Source organism: Abramis brama (genome assembly GCF_963993115.1).
Source record: "Abramis brama genome assembly, chromosome: 5".
NCBI classification, from domain to species: domain Eukaryota; kingdom Metazoa; phylum Chordata; class Actinopteri; order Cypriniformes; family Leuciscidae; genus Abramis; species Abramis brama.
Genome location: NC_139967.1, coordinates 27,739,495 through 27,756,258, shown reverse-complemented (window position 1 = coordinate 27,756,258; position 16,764 = coordinate 27,739,495). Strand labels below are relative to the sequence as shown.

The 16,764-nt window shown below is 41.0% G+C and overlaps 1 protein-coding gene across 1 annotated transcript; it reads right to left on the bottom strand.

Moving 5' to 3' along the window:
• Nucleotides 1–1,452: 1,452 nt before the first annotated feature.
• On the bottom strand, nucleotides 1,453–16,398 carry nos2a (nitric oxide synthase 2a, inducible; the record flags this gene model as incomplete). Its single annotated transcript, XM_084115015.1, is given in 26 exon segments — nucleotides 1,453–1,509; nucleotides 1,597–1,791; nucleotides 1,968–2,116; nucleotides 2,808–2,929; nucleotides 3,061–3,148; nucleotides 3,260–3,470; nucleotides 3,588–3,754; nucleotides 3,855–4,045; nucleotides 4,709–4,787; nucleotides 4,922–5,042; nucleotides 5,155–5,329; nucleotides 5,422–5,471; nucleotides 6,030–6,134; nucleotides 6,253–6,397; nucleotides 6,502–6,584; nucleotides 6,870–7,064; nucleotides 7,234–7,335; nucleotides 7,428–7,602; nucleotides 7,742–7,881; nucleotides 8,045–8,186; nucleotides 14,991–15,082; nucleotides 15,173–15,335; nucleotides 15,782–15,930; nucleotides 16,158–16,259; nucleotides 16,335–16,337; nucleotides 16,339–16,398. Coding segments are annotated over 26 exon segments (3,243 nt in total). The 3' UTR covers nucleotides 1,453–1,470.
• Nucleotides 16,399–16,764: the final 366 nt, after the last annotated feature.

The window sequence follows — 16,764 nt, the reverse complement described above, 5'->3', positions numbered from 1 at the left end:
AGCATCCAGATTTTCGCTGTCAGTTTGTGTTTGGGGGATATTGGCAAATGGTTTTGTTTTGAGGGGTTATCGCTGCTCTCCCTGCTCTTATCCATGCTAGGCTGCATGGATGCGCAGGGAGTTCTTGCCCAAAACAGAACCATACCGCCAATCCTAACTGTATGCTAATTGTCAATCGTATATTTGACGATAGTGGTCCTGACAGAAATTAAGCGTAGCGTCAGTTCTGGCAGATCACGTTAGTCAAGCTCGCATCTGCTGACTCTCAGCTGATACACGTCTACCTATAGGAATACGACGCCTATCACTGTATACGTATATAAGGTCCTTCAGTATAATCAGCAGTTATCGTGTTTTTCAGGAGCTAATAACCCTCCTCCATCCCCAGCTCCTCCTCTTGTCCAGTCAGTAAGGCATTCTGATTCCCCTGAATCAGAATAAATTCTCGAATTATGTTGTACTTTAAAATCTTGAATTAATGATATCTGCAATATATTCATGTTGGTTCTGTTCTGTTTACCCTAAGGGGGGTTATCGCTGCTCTCCCTGCTCATATCCATGTTAGGCTGCATAGATGCACAGGGAGTTCTTGCCAAGAACAGAACCATACTGCCAATCCTAACTGTCTGCTAATTGTCAATCGTATTTGACGATACTGGTCCTGACAGAACCTCAGTTCTCTATGTTTTCTTTTAATTCTCGTTCATTATCATTCTTCTCTCTTTCTGCTTCTACCTCATCTTGGTCCATTTCAGTTAAATCTCCTTACTAATTCCACTCATTATGTCACAACAGTATATAGAATGTTCATAACCATTTGTTTAGTTTTGCTTGGTTACTGTTGCTATGGGTGTGCCTTTGGAACACATGGTGTGTCTTAAAAGAATTTAAATAAATAAAAAACATTTCACATTTGATTACTTATTTAGATGTTATTAAATGTGTTTATTATTTATATAATGTTTTAATTTATTAGTTTCATTGAGAGTTTAACTGAGAGTTTAACACATTATACATACACATTTTAGCAGGGATGAAGAAACATTCCATTTAACCATAAATTATTTAGAAAAGATCATTAATACAAAAAGAGTATAAATTATCAAATGCTGGTGACTAATTGTGGCTTAGAACAATTAATTTGAAGAAAAAGTCATACAGAACATACAAGACATTAGAACAAATCAGAAGTATCATTCAGAAATGCGCTCAATAAACTAAAGCCATAGATTTTCCTCTTAAAATAGAGCATTTTAAATCGCATCGCAGCCCACCTACTACAAGGATACATGAGTAAACAATCCTGTTTGATGTAAATAAAGAAAAACTATATTTATATGAGTTTAAAACTGTTAAAGAACATAAATAGTGGAACAACATTAAAATCGTATTAGTTAAATTTGGTTCCCAGTATCCCAGCTTGTGGTAAAACTGTGAATTAACTTTATATGATGCAGCAGATCTCTGTTATTAGCCTCCAAAAATGTCTTCATGGTATCTCTTCTCCACCTGCCAACAAAAAGATCATGATGCGTGAGTTCACTGGTTACATAGCAGTTCATACAAGGACATGAGGATTGAAACAGTGAATCACACCTTCAACCTCTCTAGAAATTCTCCAGCTCCTGTGATGGTCATGCCTGTTTTATTCGCCAAGATATCTTGCAGAGTGCTAGCAACATCACGGGCCATGTTCATGCCACCACAGACATACAGATGACCTGCATTCTTGTGTAGAACCTCCAAGGCCTTTTCAGATAGCTGCTCCTTCAAGACATCCTGCACATACATCTGTTCCAAACAACACAAGCTTGGTTACAGACAGAAGACACAAACTGATACCAGTGTAAGCGCATCTGATGAACAGCGAGAACAGACTGAGAGAACCGTACTGAATTTTGTCACACAAAGTAAATATATAATTATTTTGAGTATAGTACAGCATGAACAGAACTTTAGAGATGTACCTTTGGTTTACCAGGTTGGCGAGAATAAGCTGTATTGATCTTGTCCAGAATGCCATCAAGTCTCAACTTCAGAGTTTCTACTTTATACAGATGGTCTGTTTGTGAATCACGACATCCAAATAGCAGTGTCATTGGAGTCATTTGCAGACCTAAAAATTTGTCAATTAAAAAAGGCAATTCATTTAGGGTTAAAACTTTGAGGATTTAAAATACAAATAACTACAGACAGTTTTATTTGAACTTAAATACACCTACACAACAGTACTGTTTAAAAGTTTGGGGTCAGTAAGAAATCTAATGCTCACCAAGGCTGTATTTATTCAATCAAAAATACAGTAAAAACAGTAATATTGTATAATGATATTACAAATTTAAAATGATCGTTTTCTCTTTTAATATATCGTTGAAAGGTAATTTATTGCCGTGATGGCAGAGCTTCATTTTCAGCATCATGACTCCAGTCTTCAGTTTCACATGATCCTTCAGTAATCATTCTAATATGATGATTTGCTGATCAAGAAACATTTATTATTATCAATTTTGAGAACAGTTATGATGCTTATTAGGTTTGTGGAAACGTGATATTTATAAATGTGAAAAAAATATTTTTTTTCAACAAATCAAACTAAAATCACGTATGATACTGTATAATCTTTTTTTTTTTTTTTTTACTTACTGACCCCAAACCTTTGAACAGTAGTGCATTACTGGTCAAATAAAATGCTGGATATTGTGATAACTGGTTTGGATCGATAGAGCCTCTATGTCTCAAGGCAAGAGTCATAAAATGCTTTTGTGTCTAAACTTCATGACCTTAAATTCAGAGCTCACATGTATTACCTGTCTTTTTCATGTCGTGAATGCGCTGTTGCCAGAAGCTGCGGAAAGGAGCAATACCACTGCCAGCCCCTATCAGAATAACTGGAGTGATGGGGTCTTCTGGGAGGTGGAACCCACCTGAGCTGAAATAATGAGCAGTAAACAAGTCAAGTTTTCTATGTTATTAAGATATTGAGAACAGAATGTTAAAATGCTTTTATAAGTATTTAAATGAGATATTCATATTCAGCATTTAACTATCTATCATCAGTACCGGTGAACGAAGCAGGGAACTGTGTATCCTCGTTTGATGGTGTTAAGCCATGTGCTGCAGGTGCCATAATGCATTGGGCCTTCTCCATCTACGATACAACAGAACACAACGTTATCTTTACATCTCACATGGTGTTTGATTATAAAAGAATTATCCAATGTCTTTGTTTTGTATGTTTTCTACATGTTTAGTATCATACCCTGGGTGTGGTACTCCACCACAGACACTGTGAGGTGCAGCTCGTCTGGATGACGGTCCAATGAGGAGCTGACAGAGTACAGGCGGGGCTTGAGCAGAGGAAGCTGGCTGAGAAGGAAGGCGGTAGGGACTTTTAGAGAAGGAAATTCTACAAGCACCTCCAAGAAGGTGGGCCTGTAGAAATCTTTCCATGTAGAATATTCCTGGAAATCCTATGGAGAAATGGTAGAATGCTGTAAATGCATCTATTGGTAATATGTGTAATTTAGAATAAAATCAAACAATTGTCCCATTTAAATTCTTATAAAGAAAGAATGTAACGCAATTACCGATGCAAGTGCCTCAAGTCGTTTGCGATCCTCCTCCTGACCAGCCACTGAAGAGAGTTTGCGCAGGAGGCTTTGTGAAGGTGGAGTTGTGACATCAAGGAAGTATGTAAGAGCCTGGACTAGAGTGCAAGCAGGGATACACTCATCTTTCTGCCATCTCATTTCCACTGAAAGACAACACAGGACAGAGTCATAAAAATAAGCTTGGATTTTGTGCCCCATCTCAAATTTACTTAGTTTATTATTACAGCCATTAGTGATTGTTACCAGGGCTAGAGTCAGAGAGGGACTCCAGGTGAAGGCTCTGGTTAATAGGAGGGGCATCTGGGAGATGCTTCACAATACCATCCACCAACTCTGCAGAATTCTCTGGAAAAATCCCCACATGATCTCCAGGGGCAAAGTTCAAGACCTCTGTGTTTCCATCCGTCTTCAGCTCAACCAGGATAGTAGAACGACTGAAAATAGAATATATAAGTTGAAAAACAGCACTGTCAAATGTGTAAAAGCTCAGCTGACAGTGAATGTTCTCAGAACTTTATCTAATGTTCTGGCAAAATGTTCTTCCAGTAACTTTAAGAGAATGTTTATTCAAACTTGTCTGGTCTTTAATAATGCTCTCAAAACATTAACATATAAACATTATATGATGTTTTATTAACAAAGTTCGGGAGGAGCATGTTCAATCAATGGTAAGAGGTGTATATACACTCAGCAGTCTCACCTCAATCCATTGACAGTTATGCAGCATCCCCCCACCACCCCTTCTCCACGCTTCTAGTCCTAAACACTTACATACGGGGGGAGTACTCTGGGTTCGGGCCGAACTCCGAGCTCGGAGCCCTCCCCCCGGACAGCACGCCAAATACGCATTAAACTTTACCCCCTCAAATTGTATGTAAGTGTGAACTCGTGAATTATACATTATTGATTGGGAAAACAATTCTGAAACATTTTAGTTGGATGTTCATCTAACATTTTTAAAAATGTTAATAGTTTAAGAATGTTCAGGAAATATTCAAAAGTAACATTCCCATAATAATTGCAAAAACATTAGCAAAATGTTCTTAGAAAATATTTTTGTTAGCTGGGAGTTAGGTAATGAAATTGTGGATTCAAACCTTGACTGAGCGCTCTGCAGTTTCTGCCTTCTTTTCAGTGTCATAGGAAACACAGTTTTAGAGTGAAGAGCAGACAGTGCTGTAGAAACAGAAGATTAATATGTGTAAATACTGTATTATGGGTCAAAATAATATACAACCTGGTGATTATTGAGTTTAGATAGATAGTGACTTTTATTAAACTATTTTTTTATTTATTTTTTTAAGGTGTACCTGTAATTCGGTCCAGAGCGCAACTGTCATGCTGAACTCTGTATCTCTGTGGGTCCCAGACATCCAACTGTTGCTCAACACCCTTCAGCTGTTTTTTAATGTTAAACTCCTCACACGCATCCTTAAAAAAAGTGAAATGCCATTCATTTGTTGTTCATTGCTATATTAGTATAAGATTTTTTTGAATCATTGAATCATCCAAGCACAGAGGGAATAATAGAAACCTCACCAACCTTAAAAGCAGTGCAAGTCCAGGCAGAGAAGGCCTCGTCCTGCCCATTAAGTTCATCTCCCTCCCCTGTGGCAGTCAGACGCTTGGCCCCCAGCCCAGCAAGCTTGTCATCCACAGCATGGGCAAAAGCACAGAATTGTGGGTACACACGTGAGCCAAGGCCAAACACACTGTACCTGTATTGAGAAGAGGATATCAGGGCTCCTGTTTACAAGAGCATATTGACAGGTGATAAAAGTGAAAATCTTAGCATTGCTAGGCTACAAACCTGACATTGTTTTTCAGGTTTTGCAAGCTGAAAAGCTGCTTCCTGAAGCTCTGAGGGAAAGAAAATATTAATGTCAAAATCAAATTTTGAATTCATGTGGAAAATTCAGGTAAAAAAAAAAATCTTTGATTCAGGAGGCTTTAAACTGATTAAAAGTGACAGTGAAGAAGTAACGTTACAAAAGATTTCTAAGTCAAATAAATGCAGTTATTTTGAATCAAATATCAGATCAAATAATGTATCAGTTTTCACAAAAAATATTAAGCAGCAGAACTGTTTTCAATAATAAGAAATGTTTGTTCAACAGCAAATCAACATATTAGAATGATTTCTACAGTAATAGCTGCTGAATATCACATTTATATATATATATATATATATATATATATATATATATATATATATATATCCAAATAGAAAACAGTTAAAATGACAATATTTCACAATTTTTATTTTTGATCAAATAAATGCAGCCATAAGAGACTTCTTTCAAAAACATAAAAAAAAATCTTAATGACCTCAAACATTTGAATGGTATACAGTATTTATATGATATATTTCTATATATTATAATTTTGATATATTTATTCACAAAATTATGCCCATACCACTCCATTTCCCGGACTTTCCCCATTGCCAAAAGTACTGGTGACCACCATCAGAAGGCTCTCTGTCTCAAGCTCACTGAAATCATAGTCCTCCATGCATACCAGCTGTATTAGAAAACAAGAGTTAATATTAGTTTTGGATCACATTTTTGTTGTTTGTTCATATACTGCACTGTTAATAATACAACATTTGAAAGCATTTTTCAAAGACAGCATTTCTTACCCTGGTGTCGAAGGCACAGTTGAGCATGGTTTTCAGTTTTTTGGCAAAGGTCAGTGACTTCCCTGTTTCAGTGGCATAGAGAACAGTGCAGCGCACTCTTTTGGCCATGACTGTATTGATGAGCATTTGAGAAAAAAACACTGCTCTAAGAAGAAAGAACACAAATATTTTGATGTAAATGGCGTTGGTCGTTGGCATAAATGAAGTACAGTGTTGTTTTGTTTGGAGAAGCTGCTGGTCTGTTAGTACCTTATCAGTCCTTTGAAGCTGACCTTACATCTCCGAAGTCCTTTCTTCTCATCTTTCCACTTGTGTGTTAGCCATGCATCAGTCTTCAAAAAACACAAAAACAGCACATTTACACACTGCTAATGTCAAAGTTTTCTTTATTAACACTGCTGTTCAAAAGTTAGGGATTGGTAAGATTTTCTAATGTCTTCAGTGTCATATGATCCTTCAGAAATCATTCTAATATGCTGATTTGGTAACCAGGAAACATTTCTTATTATCAATGATGAAAACAGTTGTGCTCGTTAATACGTTACATCTCTAGTGGGGTCTACAATTTTCCACCCATTCTAGCCATATGTTTGATTTTGTTTCAGAAAGTTTGATACCTGATAATAGAAAAAGGGAGAAAGGATGTAGTTGAGCATCTCCTGATGGTACACAGGGGTGAGAGAGCCAGACATGGGTGGGACCAGCCACACCCAATCAGCTGGACAGCCTCCACGCACACGAACTTCTGTCTCCATGTGCTGCATGAAGGACTCGCTTGCTGTATGGTGGTCCGTGATGGTGACCTTATTTTTCTGCACAGCAATATAGCAACATAAAGTCCAATAAATATATAGATGGCTTTTTCTTCTTTCCTAACTCTATTTTTAATACATATTATTTCAGTTACAATAACAATGAGATAATCTTAAATCAATTTGCATATCAATATTTCAACAGTACAAAAGTGGAAGGACACTTTACCTGGTAACTATGAATTACTGCAACATTAATAGCCACGAGTGCCTGGTCTTTCCACAGTGAAGACAGCTTGCGTGTCTCTAAGCCCATTAGCTGTCCAACACGCTACAGGACATAAAGCAGTAAAAGCAAAACATAAATATCAAAATTATCAAGGTGTGCTTAGCTACCGCCATGAGATAGTGAGGACAAACTACCTCCAAAACGTTGTAGCGCTGGCTGTCACAGAAGTCCCTCACTCCAATCTCTGTGCCCATGTACCAGCCGTTGAAAGGACATGCTGTGAATTCCAGACCACCGATTTCCATTAGCATGTTGGCTACTGCAGGAATTGCATACCACTTGAGGTTTAGATCTTTGAACCATTCATACCTGGACAAAGGCAAGCACAACACCATTTAATCAGAGAATAAGCTGTGAAGACACTTTTCTCAAACTATAATTCCTTAATTCTTCAAATTTAGAAATCAAATATCTCCCCCTTTTCTCTGAAATGACCCAAATGACTTACTCTGGGTGCTCTATTGGGACCTCCAGAATCAGTTCTGAAGGAATATCAAAAATTTCAGGATCCTCTCCATTCGCCTGCAGGACTAGTGGCAGCACATCAAAGTGACCATACTTTGGTTTCCATCCAAGCTGCATACACACCTATAAAAAGAGTGCACAATATCCAGCAGTTATCATGTGATTATTTCTTAACAGAGGCAAATGGTTGGCAAATGCCATTTAAAAAAAAGATAAGATATCTTAAGATATCAAGATAAAGCAGAGGACATATATTTGTCCTCCTCAGAGCTTCTATTTTAATTACCTGTGTAAACTCCACACCTGCTGGGTCTCCGATCACACTGCCATCTTCCATCTGATATCCTGCATACTTTAAAAGCTGACCGTTCCAAACACGGAAATCATGATCTCCATCCGTTCTTTGAGGAAACACAGTGATGACAGACCTGCCAAAAATTAAGCGTAGCGTCAGTTCTGGCAGGTCACGTTAGTCAAGCTCGCATCAGCTGACTCTCAGCTGATACACGTCTACCTATAGCAATATGACGCCTATAACTGTGTATGCATATATAAGCTCCTTCAGTATTATCAGCAGCTATTGCATTTCTCAGGAGCTAATTAAATGGCGAAATTCGGCAGGCAAACCACATCATCTCACAAGGAATCCTTCAATCGGGAATTTAGCGAAAGGAATTCCCCACAAGGATTTCACCTCAGATTCATTCAAGTTCGTGAACTTGAACATGAGATTCGCCGCATTGATCCTAAGTTGCCTGTTCCCATTCAGTCGGTCAACTCGGTACAACACATGACTGGGATATCGTGCTCTAGCGCCATCTGCTGAAGACACCTTTATTTACGCCTGAAAGGCAAATGACGCATGATGACGTGGGCGGGGCCACCTGCCCACAGCATATAAATGCAGTCGTGCTGCTAGAACACCATCAAACCCCGGAGCATGTATACACTGCCGACAGCTTCGTCATTCGACACTCGAGCGGCGTGTAGCGTTTGTTGAGCGGGTGCTCGATGGTACAGTGGACAGACACGGTCTGCTTCTGTCCTCAGCTGCTGTTCCAGATACGGCACTAGCCATTTTTGAGGAAGCCACAGGGACTTGGGGCGACTGTATGGAAGCCGGGGAGGTTATGGATGATTTTAACAATGTTCCCCTGATGGCTCCATTGGAGTGTCAGGTGGAGGACTCTGTCTCGCTGGAAGCGGGTGAGGAATTCTTCGATGATCATTTTCAGCTGGAGCAGGTCACGGCTTCCCCCTCACCCTCCGAGGTGACGGGTGGAAGTGAGTTTATGGAGGAGCCCTTCATTGAACTATATGGAAGGGCGGCAGCAAAGCTGTCGGTGGAGTGGCCTGCCCCTCCCCCTATTCAAAAAAGCTTGCGCTTCGGCGGGTTCTATTTATCTCAGGTTCAAACTGTGGTAAGGACGCTTTACCCAGACTGTATGGCAGAGCTTACAGCTTCATGGTCAAAACCCTTATCTTGTCTTTCTCCGGTGCCGGGAATGAGTAAGTTCACCGACCTCGAAGGAGCACAAGAAGCAGGGTTAATATCACCTCCTCCAATGGAGCATTCGCTTGCGACATGCTTGGCTCCAATGCAAAATAGCGGTATCGCGGGCATCCCCACTCTCCCGTCGGCACCGTGTAGGTTCTCGTACAGACAACTTAGCAGGATTTATGGTGATCAGGCCTGCACGGCTAGAGCCTTGAGCACTATGTCCTTGCTACAATCATGTCAGGCTATTTGCTTGGGTGAACTAAGCAAGGCTGTGTCAGAGGGAAAACCATGTGACGAACTCATGGGGGAGGTAAGATCCACAGCTGATTATATACTGCGTACAACACGTTGCGCATTGGTATCATTAGGTCATGCGATGGCCAGTACAGTGGTGGCTCAGCGCCATCTATGGTTGACTCTGGCGAACTTGCCTGAACGAGATCGGAATGTGTTCCTCGGCGCACCAATCTCCACGACGGGTCTATTTGGAGAGGGTCTTGACGCGTTTCAAGCGCGATTTGAGAACTCAAAGAAACAGGCAGAATCTCTCAGGAGTTCAATGCCTAGAAGGTTTAGCAGACCAACACAGTCGGCTGCTCAGCCAGGGTTTAGGTCGTCTTCTCGACTGCCACCAGCTAAGAGGCTGGCTGCAGCAGCAGCGCCGAGACCCAATGCTTGGGAGGCTAAGCGAGTGCATGCACAGCCTAAACAGCAGGTGGGGTCGGGAAAGAAAGACCCGCCCCCAGCGAAAGGGAAATTTTTCTCCGCAGGACGGAGGGGACGGCCAAATTCCTAGCTCGCAAACAAGGGAGGATCATCAGCCCAGAGGCAGCCGCCTTCTTCTCTCAGTGAAAAAGAAACCCTGCAAAAGAGCGGGTTCACCTTTCAGTTCAATTTCAATAAAGAAACTTTGTGTTCAGCATACAATGCCTCATGTGTTGATTTGACAGAACAATCATACAATGCCTCATGTATTGATTTGTCAGAACAATCAAAATGTTTTGAAACCACCAAACTCACAAACTAACCAAGTGTTGTCAAAGGGGGTAAAGGCAGGGATATCCAATATCCAGCAATGCTCAATAAGAGAGGTGGAGATTTCCCCGGTGATGCCGGGGATCCTCGCTGTCAGCCTGGAACGGTGGCACGCATGCGCACCAACACCATGGGTTCTTCGCATGATTCAGTGCGGCTATCAGCTGCATTTCCTCTCACGCAGTGTACTGCACCGCTTCTGCACACTTTCTTCACGAAGAGAAGCGGCACTGACTCCGCTGCGTCATCAAGGCATGAGAGTATTCGCCTATTTGGACGATCTACTCCTGGCCGCAGACACCAGGGAACAAGCAGTATTGCAAACACAAACCCTTGTCTCCCATCTACGAGCTCTGGGATTTTTAATAAATTTCAAGAAGAGCTCCCTGGTTCCATGTCAGCGGATTTCATATCTCGGTTTAGACATAGATTCGGTAAAGAACACAGCTATGTTGCACTACAAAGAGCCGAGAATTTTCACAGCTGCCTAAGTCTTTTTTGACTGGGAAGGCGAGTTCGTTTTCATACAGTGTTGAGGCTGCTGGGGTTGATGGCCTCAATAATAGCAGTCGTTCGGCTGGGTCTCCTCTTTATGTGTGCGTTCCAGAGATGGGCGCTGAGCACTGGTCTGAATGTCACACGGCATTTAAACAGACAAGTGACGATAACGCCAGCGTGCATTCAGGCTCTGGTTCCCTGGGGATCCCCGGGTCTCTTGACAGAGGGAATTCCTCTAGGCAGAGTTACGTCACGTACAGTAGTGACGACAGATGCGTCACTACATGGATGGGGAGCTCTATGCCGGGAGAGTTCTGTAAAAGGAGAATGGTCATCAACACTGAAGGAGCGTCATATAAATTACTTGGAGTTGCAGGCAGTTCTTCTGGCACTGAAACACTTTGTGCAGCATCTGCACAGCGAACATGTGTTAGTCAGAACTGACAACACAACAGTAATGTCGTACATAAACAGACAAGGGGCACCCGCTCTCTTCCACTGCTGCAACTAACACAGACACTCCTAATATGGGCCAGCAAACAATTAGCGTCGCTCAGGGCAGTGCAGTCTTCCCCAATGCAGGGACCTGCTGTCCCAGGCAGGAGGACAGATTCTACACCCCCGGCCGGAAATGTGGCATCTATGGGCCTACCTGCTGAGAGGGAGAATCTAGTGGCAGCAGGGCTCCCAATTAATGTTGTGGCCACGATACAGAGTGCTAGGGCACCATCAACAAGGGGGCTTTACGCGTCGAAAAGGCACATATTTGAACAGTTGTGCGGACAAAAGTCATTGCCCGATTGCAGGAATATTAACTTTTCTGCAGGAATTGTTCGAGGGAGGTCGTTCACATCCCACACTAAAAGTTTACTTAGCGGCCATTTCGGCCTGTCACGAGGGTATTAATGGGGCCGTGCCGAGCACGCACCCGCTGGCCATTCGGTTCCTTAAAGGAGTGAGGCGGCTGAAGCCCGTTACAAAGTCGATGGTTCCATCATGGGACCTAACTGTGGTTTTGGAGGCTATGTGTGAACCTCCATTTGAGCCCTTAGAATCATTGAATCTAAAGATGCTGTCTTATAAAACAGCCCTATTGCTGGCGCTGGCGTCAGCAAAGCGCGATGGTGATCTCCATGCGCTGTCAGTGCATCCCTCATGCATCCAGTTTGCACTGGATGGGTCTAGAGTGGTGTTGCGTCCGAACGCGGCATATACACCAAAAGTCATGTCAGGGGCATATAGTTCGCTCTCGTTCGAGCTGCCAGCTCTGTCGAACCTCTCGATTGACTCGGAGGAAGACAGGAGACTCCATGCGTTATGCCCTGTACGAATTTTACGCAGGTATATCGGGCAGACGCAAGCAGTGCGTTCATCCAACCAAATTTTTGTGTGTTTTGCCAACCCGGTTCGTGGGAAACCGCTGTCCAAACAGCGTCTTTCACACTGGATCGTGGAGGCGATTTCAATTGCATACAAAAGTAAAGGGTTAGCTCTGCCAGCAGGGGTACAGGCGCATTCTACAAGAGGCATGGCAACATCATGGGCGTTGTTTAGAGGGGTGTCAGTAGACAACATTTGTGCGGCAGCCAGTTGGGCATCACCACACACATTTGTTCGGTTTTACCGACTAGATGTCACTGCTTTGACAGTGGCTCAGTCCGTGCTTACTGCAGGGGCTTTAGACCAAGGACCATCACTCTCTTGAAAAAGGATCATGTGGCGGTGCTGGTCCCTTAAGTTTAGTTCAGCGACTTGGCAGGGCGTGAATATATGTCCCATAGTCATGTGTTGTACCGAGTTGACCGACTGAATGGGAACATTGAGTTATGCATATAACTACTGTTCCCAGAAGGAGAAGATCTGGACTGAACAAAGGGAATGACTTTGTTGATTTATATGCAGGTGGCCCTGCCCACGTCGTCATGCGTCATTTGCCTTTCAGGCGTGAAGAAAGGTGTCTTCAGCAGATGGCGCTAGAGCGTGATATCCCATAGTCATGTGTTGTACCTTGTTTCCCTCCTTCTGGGAACAGTAGTTATATAACTCAATGATTTGGAAGTGACCTCAGTCTGCATTGCTGCTCGCATCGCTGCATTATTGACACAGGACTAGATGTGATTCACTCTCCATTCACCTCTGAAAGACTTCACAAAGCTAAGTTAAGTTCCTTTTTAATGCTCATTGCTAAAAGCTATCAGGATATTGGCAACATGCTTGTTGCTAATGCTATCCGTGTTGCTTGGGCTAATCTAGTTTTCATTAAATATGCTCTTGCTAGGCTTATGTGATCATATTGGATGTGCTTTATTTGTCATTGGCAACTACTCGCTTTGCACATGCTGTGCTTTTAGCACTATGCAGCACAGATTCAAGCAGCTTGTGGTGATAGTTAAGAAATAACAATTCATGGTGCAAAAGGAATCATTTCTGCTGTGGTACAGCTCTAAAAAGACTTAGTAAACAATCACCATTCAGTTGAGTCAGTTCAGCTTTGACTCTGTCGGGTATTGGACACGCCTGGTCTATCTAGTTCTTGGAAACACGGCGCTCTTAAACCTATAGTGTATTGGAAATATGCTTGCTCTAAAGGCTATCTGTTGTTATTGAAACATGCTTGTTCTTAAGGCTATTTGGTCGCTATTGTAAACATGCTTGTTCTTAAGGCTATCTGGTTGCTATTGGAAACATGCTCAGATTTTTTTAAAAGGTTTAAACGGGGGTGAGACCAAAAAAGTTTGAGAACCACTGCTCTAAAAGTTAGTTTCTATTGGAAACATGGTTGTTTTAAGGTTATTTAGCCCAGATGTTATTTGGAACATGGCTGTGTTTTAGGCTTATATCTGGTGGGATGTGTGTTCTTTCTATTATGAAGTGGTTGCTGTAGCCGTTCTGTTGACGTATCCTGGGAGTTGAGCGCTCACTGAAAACGTTTAGGTACGTAGGCTATCGCAATGTGTTATGTTGTTTCTCTTTTGCTTAGTTGAATTTAATGTTTGTTATTGTGTGTTTTTAGTGGAACATTCATGATTGCATGCTAACACCTTGATATGCGTGATTTTCATAGGTTATGTATGAGTTAGTGCTTGCTTTATATTCCTTGATTGGAGCATTTCTTTGATCATTATGTTTTGTTTTGCAGTCTCCCACATATTACGTGGTGGTTAACTGCAGGTCGTGCTGCTGTTTTTCTTAACTTGGGTTATTTTTCCTATTTTGAAGTTATATTATGATTGTTTTCATTTGGTTATTTTTGTATTGAAGTTTTGGTTTGATCAGTGTAACTAGGGCCATAAGGGCCGAGTGGTGCGTCCATCTACCAGTTTGTAGTGCGTCCCTCTAACAGTCACTCTCGTTGATTAATCTGGGGGTTTGCCAGCAAGGTAGGACGTGTTATTCATGTACCAGCTGACTATGTGAATGATTTGATTATTTTGTATTTGTACCGGACCCACTAAATTTCTCCTTTTTTTCTCTCTAGTTTGAGCCAAGGCTGAGTGTGCTGAGGGGGAGGCAGGCTATTCACCTGGGTGAAGCACATTGCTGTGAGTTTGGAGCACCAAGGTTTGAGCACCTCTTCCTATTGTTTGCTGTGCACACATATGTGGTTGAGAGCACAATTTCTTCCAGCTAGTTTGCCACCCCTAAGGTAAGCTTTAGCCTTGCAGTTTCTTTCTTTTTGGTAAATTAACTATTTTTGTTACACATATCTTTTGGTGGGGAAGGTACAGCATTTTCTTTCATTTTGTGAGGTTGGTTTGACTTGATTTGGCCTTCGCATTACGGATGTCTGGAGAAATGTTCTTTTAACATTGTGATTTTTAATATTATTGACATAATTAATGACATAATTTACTGCCATTGTTAGAATAACGTTATCATGTAATAAATAAAAAAGTAACTGTATTCTGATTGTGAGTATTTTGAAAGTATTTAATTTTTGGAATTGGATTGATTACATGTAATCAGTTACTAAAATACTGAAGTACTGTCTGATATTGTATCAAAAACATCAATGCAATGTTCTAAAAACCTTAAAAATTGATTTGCAAAAATTTACCAATTAGGAATTGACTGATTCATTAATTCATTCAGTCAGTCATTCAGTCATTCTGTCCTGGTGTTTCACTTGCATTGCAAGATTTCTGCCTTGGTAAATCTGATGATAATGACCATATTGCAATAAATACAATCAACTCACCTCAAGTTTCCTCCATTGGTGGCATGCTTAAGATGAGTACACAAGGCATGAAACATGTCCTCGGCGGTCTTGCACTCACGCGCATCGAAAAGCTGCAGAAGAGATGTAGGCTATATTAGTATAAATGCACAACATGGCTTTGGAAGTGCTAGCTATGATCTATGTTAAAAAAACCCTCAAACCTGTAAATTAGTCCACTGGATCCTGCCAATGCACCTCGGCGCATTTCTCCACGCCTGTTTGGCCCCAAAAGCGAGTTCATCTGTAGTGAGTGAGTAGGACCCGGTCAGGGTGATCTCCAGTGTGACCGTTTCAATCCGAGCCTGGTGCTCCGTTGGATTGGGGCTGCACAAAAGGTAAGAATGGGTTATTCACTTTGTAAAGTAAACCGACTGTTACATTTCCATCCCTGTTTGTCAAGTTGAAGGAAATATAATTTTTACTATTTTCAGTAACCTAATAAAAAAAAAACATTATTCTACTTTGATGGGTTCCTGACACCTCTCACATAAGGAAAATGAAAGTAAGACAGTTGACAGGATCTCTACCTCTCCTCCCACACAATCACATATCAATACACATGCGATTACATTAGCCTATCAAGAGTGTTTAGCAATTTTAGGCTGGTTGCATGAAGAGAGTGTCACTCTACTTATGGTATAAATTGAGTGTTGAATTTTAAGGCTGGCCTATAATAATATTCATAAATGTATTAGAATACTTGTCTGTAATGCTTAAATTAAAAGTTAAAAGTTAAATAAACTTGTTATTAGAGAATACATTGCTCCTACATTTTGAATGACGTGTAGTACTGGTTGATGAAATCCACTGCCTGTGTGAGGATGTCATCTGAGGAAGGTGTGATTTTGGAGTGACCGCGTATCAGAGATTTGGGATTCATTATGGAGCCCTCACAAGTTTTTGAATTGCAGAGCATATTCTGGGGAGGGGGAGGGGGGATTATTTTAATTAGAAATTTTACAAAATAATTTCATTCACAACCTCAAAACCTTATTACAATTTTGATTTTTAACTTTTGCATAACATCCACATAATACTTATTGTGTTAAGTTAAAGAAAATTGTTCAAAGTCCTCATCAATCCTTCATTACTACACCACAAATCTGCAGTAAACATGAAGTTATTTTGATTACAATTTAAAGATACCTTAGCTGCTCTGTGATGCAGTTTATCTTGGTGGGTCGAGCCATCCTTATAGTTTCGCAAATGAACAGCGAATGGACATCGAACTGGGCGATCGACTGACAACTGTTAGTGTGAAAATGTATATATTATTCAAACAGAAGACACAATAAATATTTTGTGAAATATGAGATGCGTTACTAACCTTAGACTGCACAGTCGGATCGTCTTTTACAATGGTTGTGGTTTGGACTTGTTTTCCCATCCTGCTGAAAATATTATTGCAGCCAAATCGTAATAATGTCTATGAGATTTACTGTATAATTTTCAGTTACAGTGCTGCTATAACCGAAAAAAAAGATCTAGAATAATTACGTCAAAGAGGAAAGACATGGTGAATACAAGTTAATGAAAGTTGTCATTAAATTAATGAAAGAAAGAAACACAAATGGAGTATTTACCTTTTTCAAGTGTGATGTTTATGTCTCAGTACCTAAACAGCAGTAGTAATCTGTTTCACATTCTGGTCCTCTGTTTTAACATCCTATTATATAGTCCAGTTAAGGATGCCACACAGGGCAGATCATTGCCTCACATTATTGTATAGGGTGTGAGCTGTAATGGTGAACAT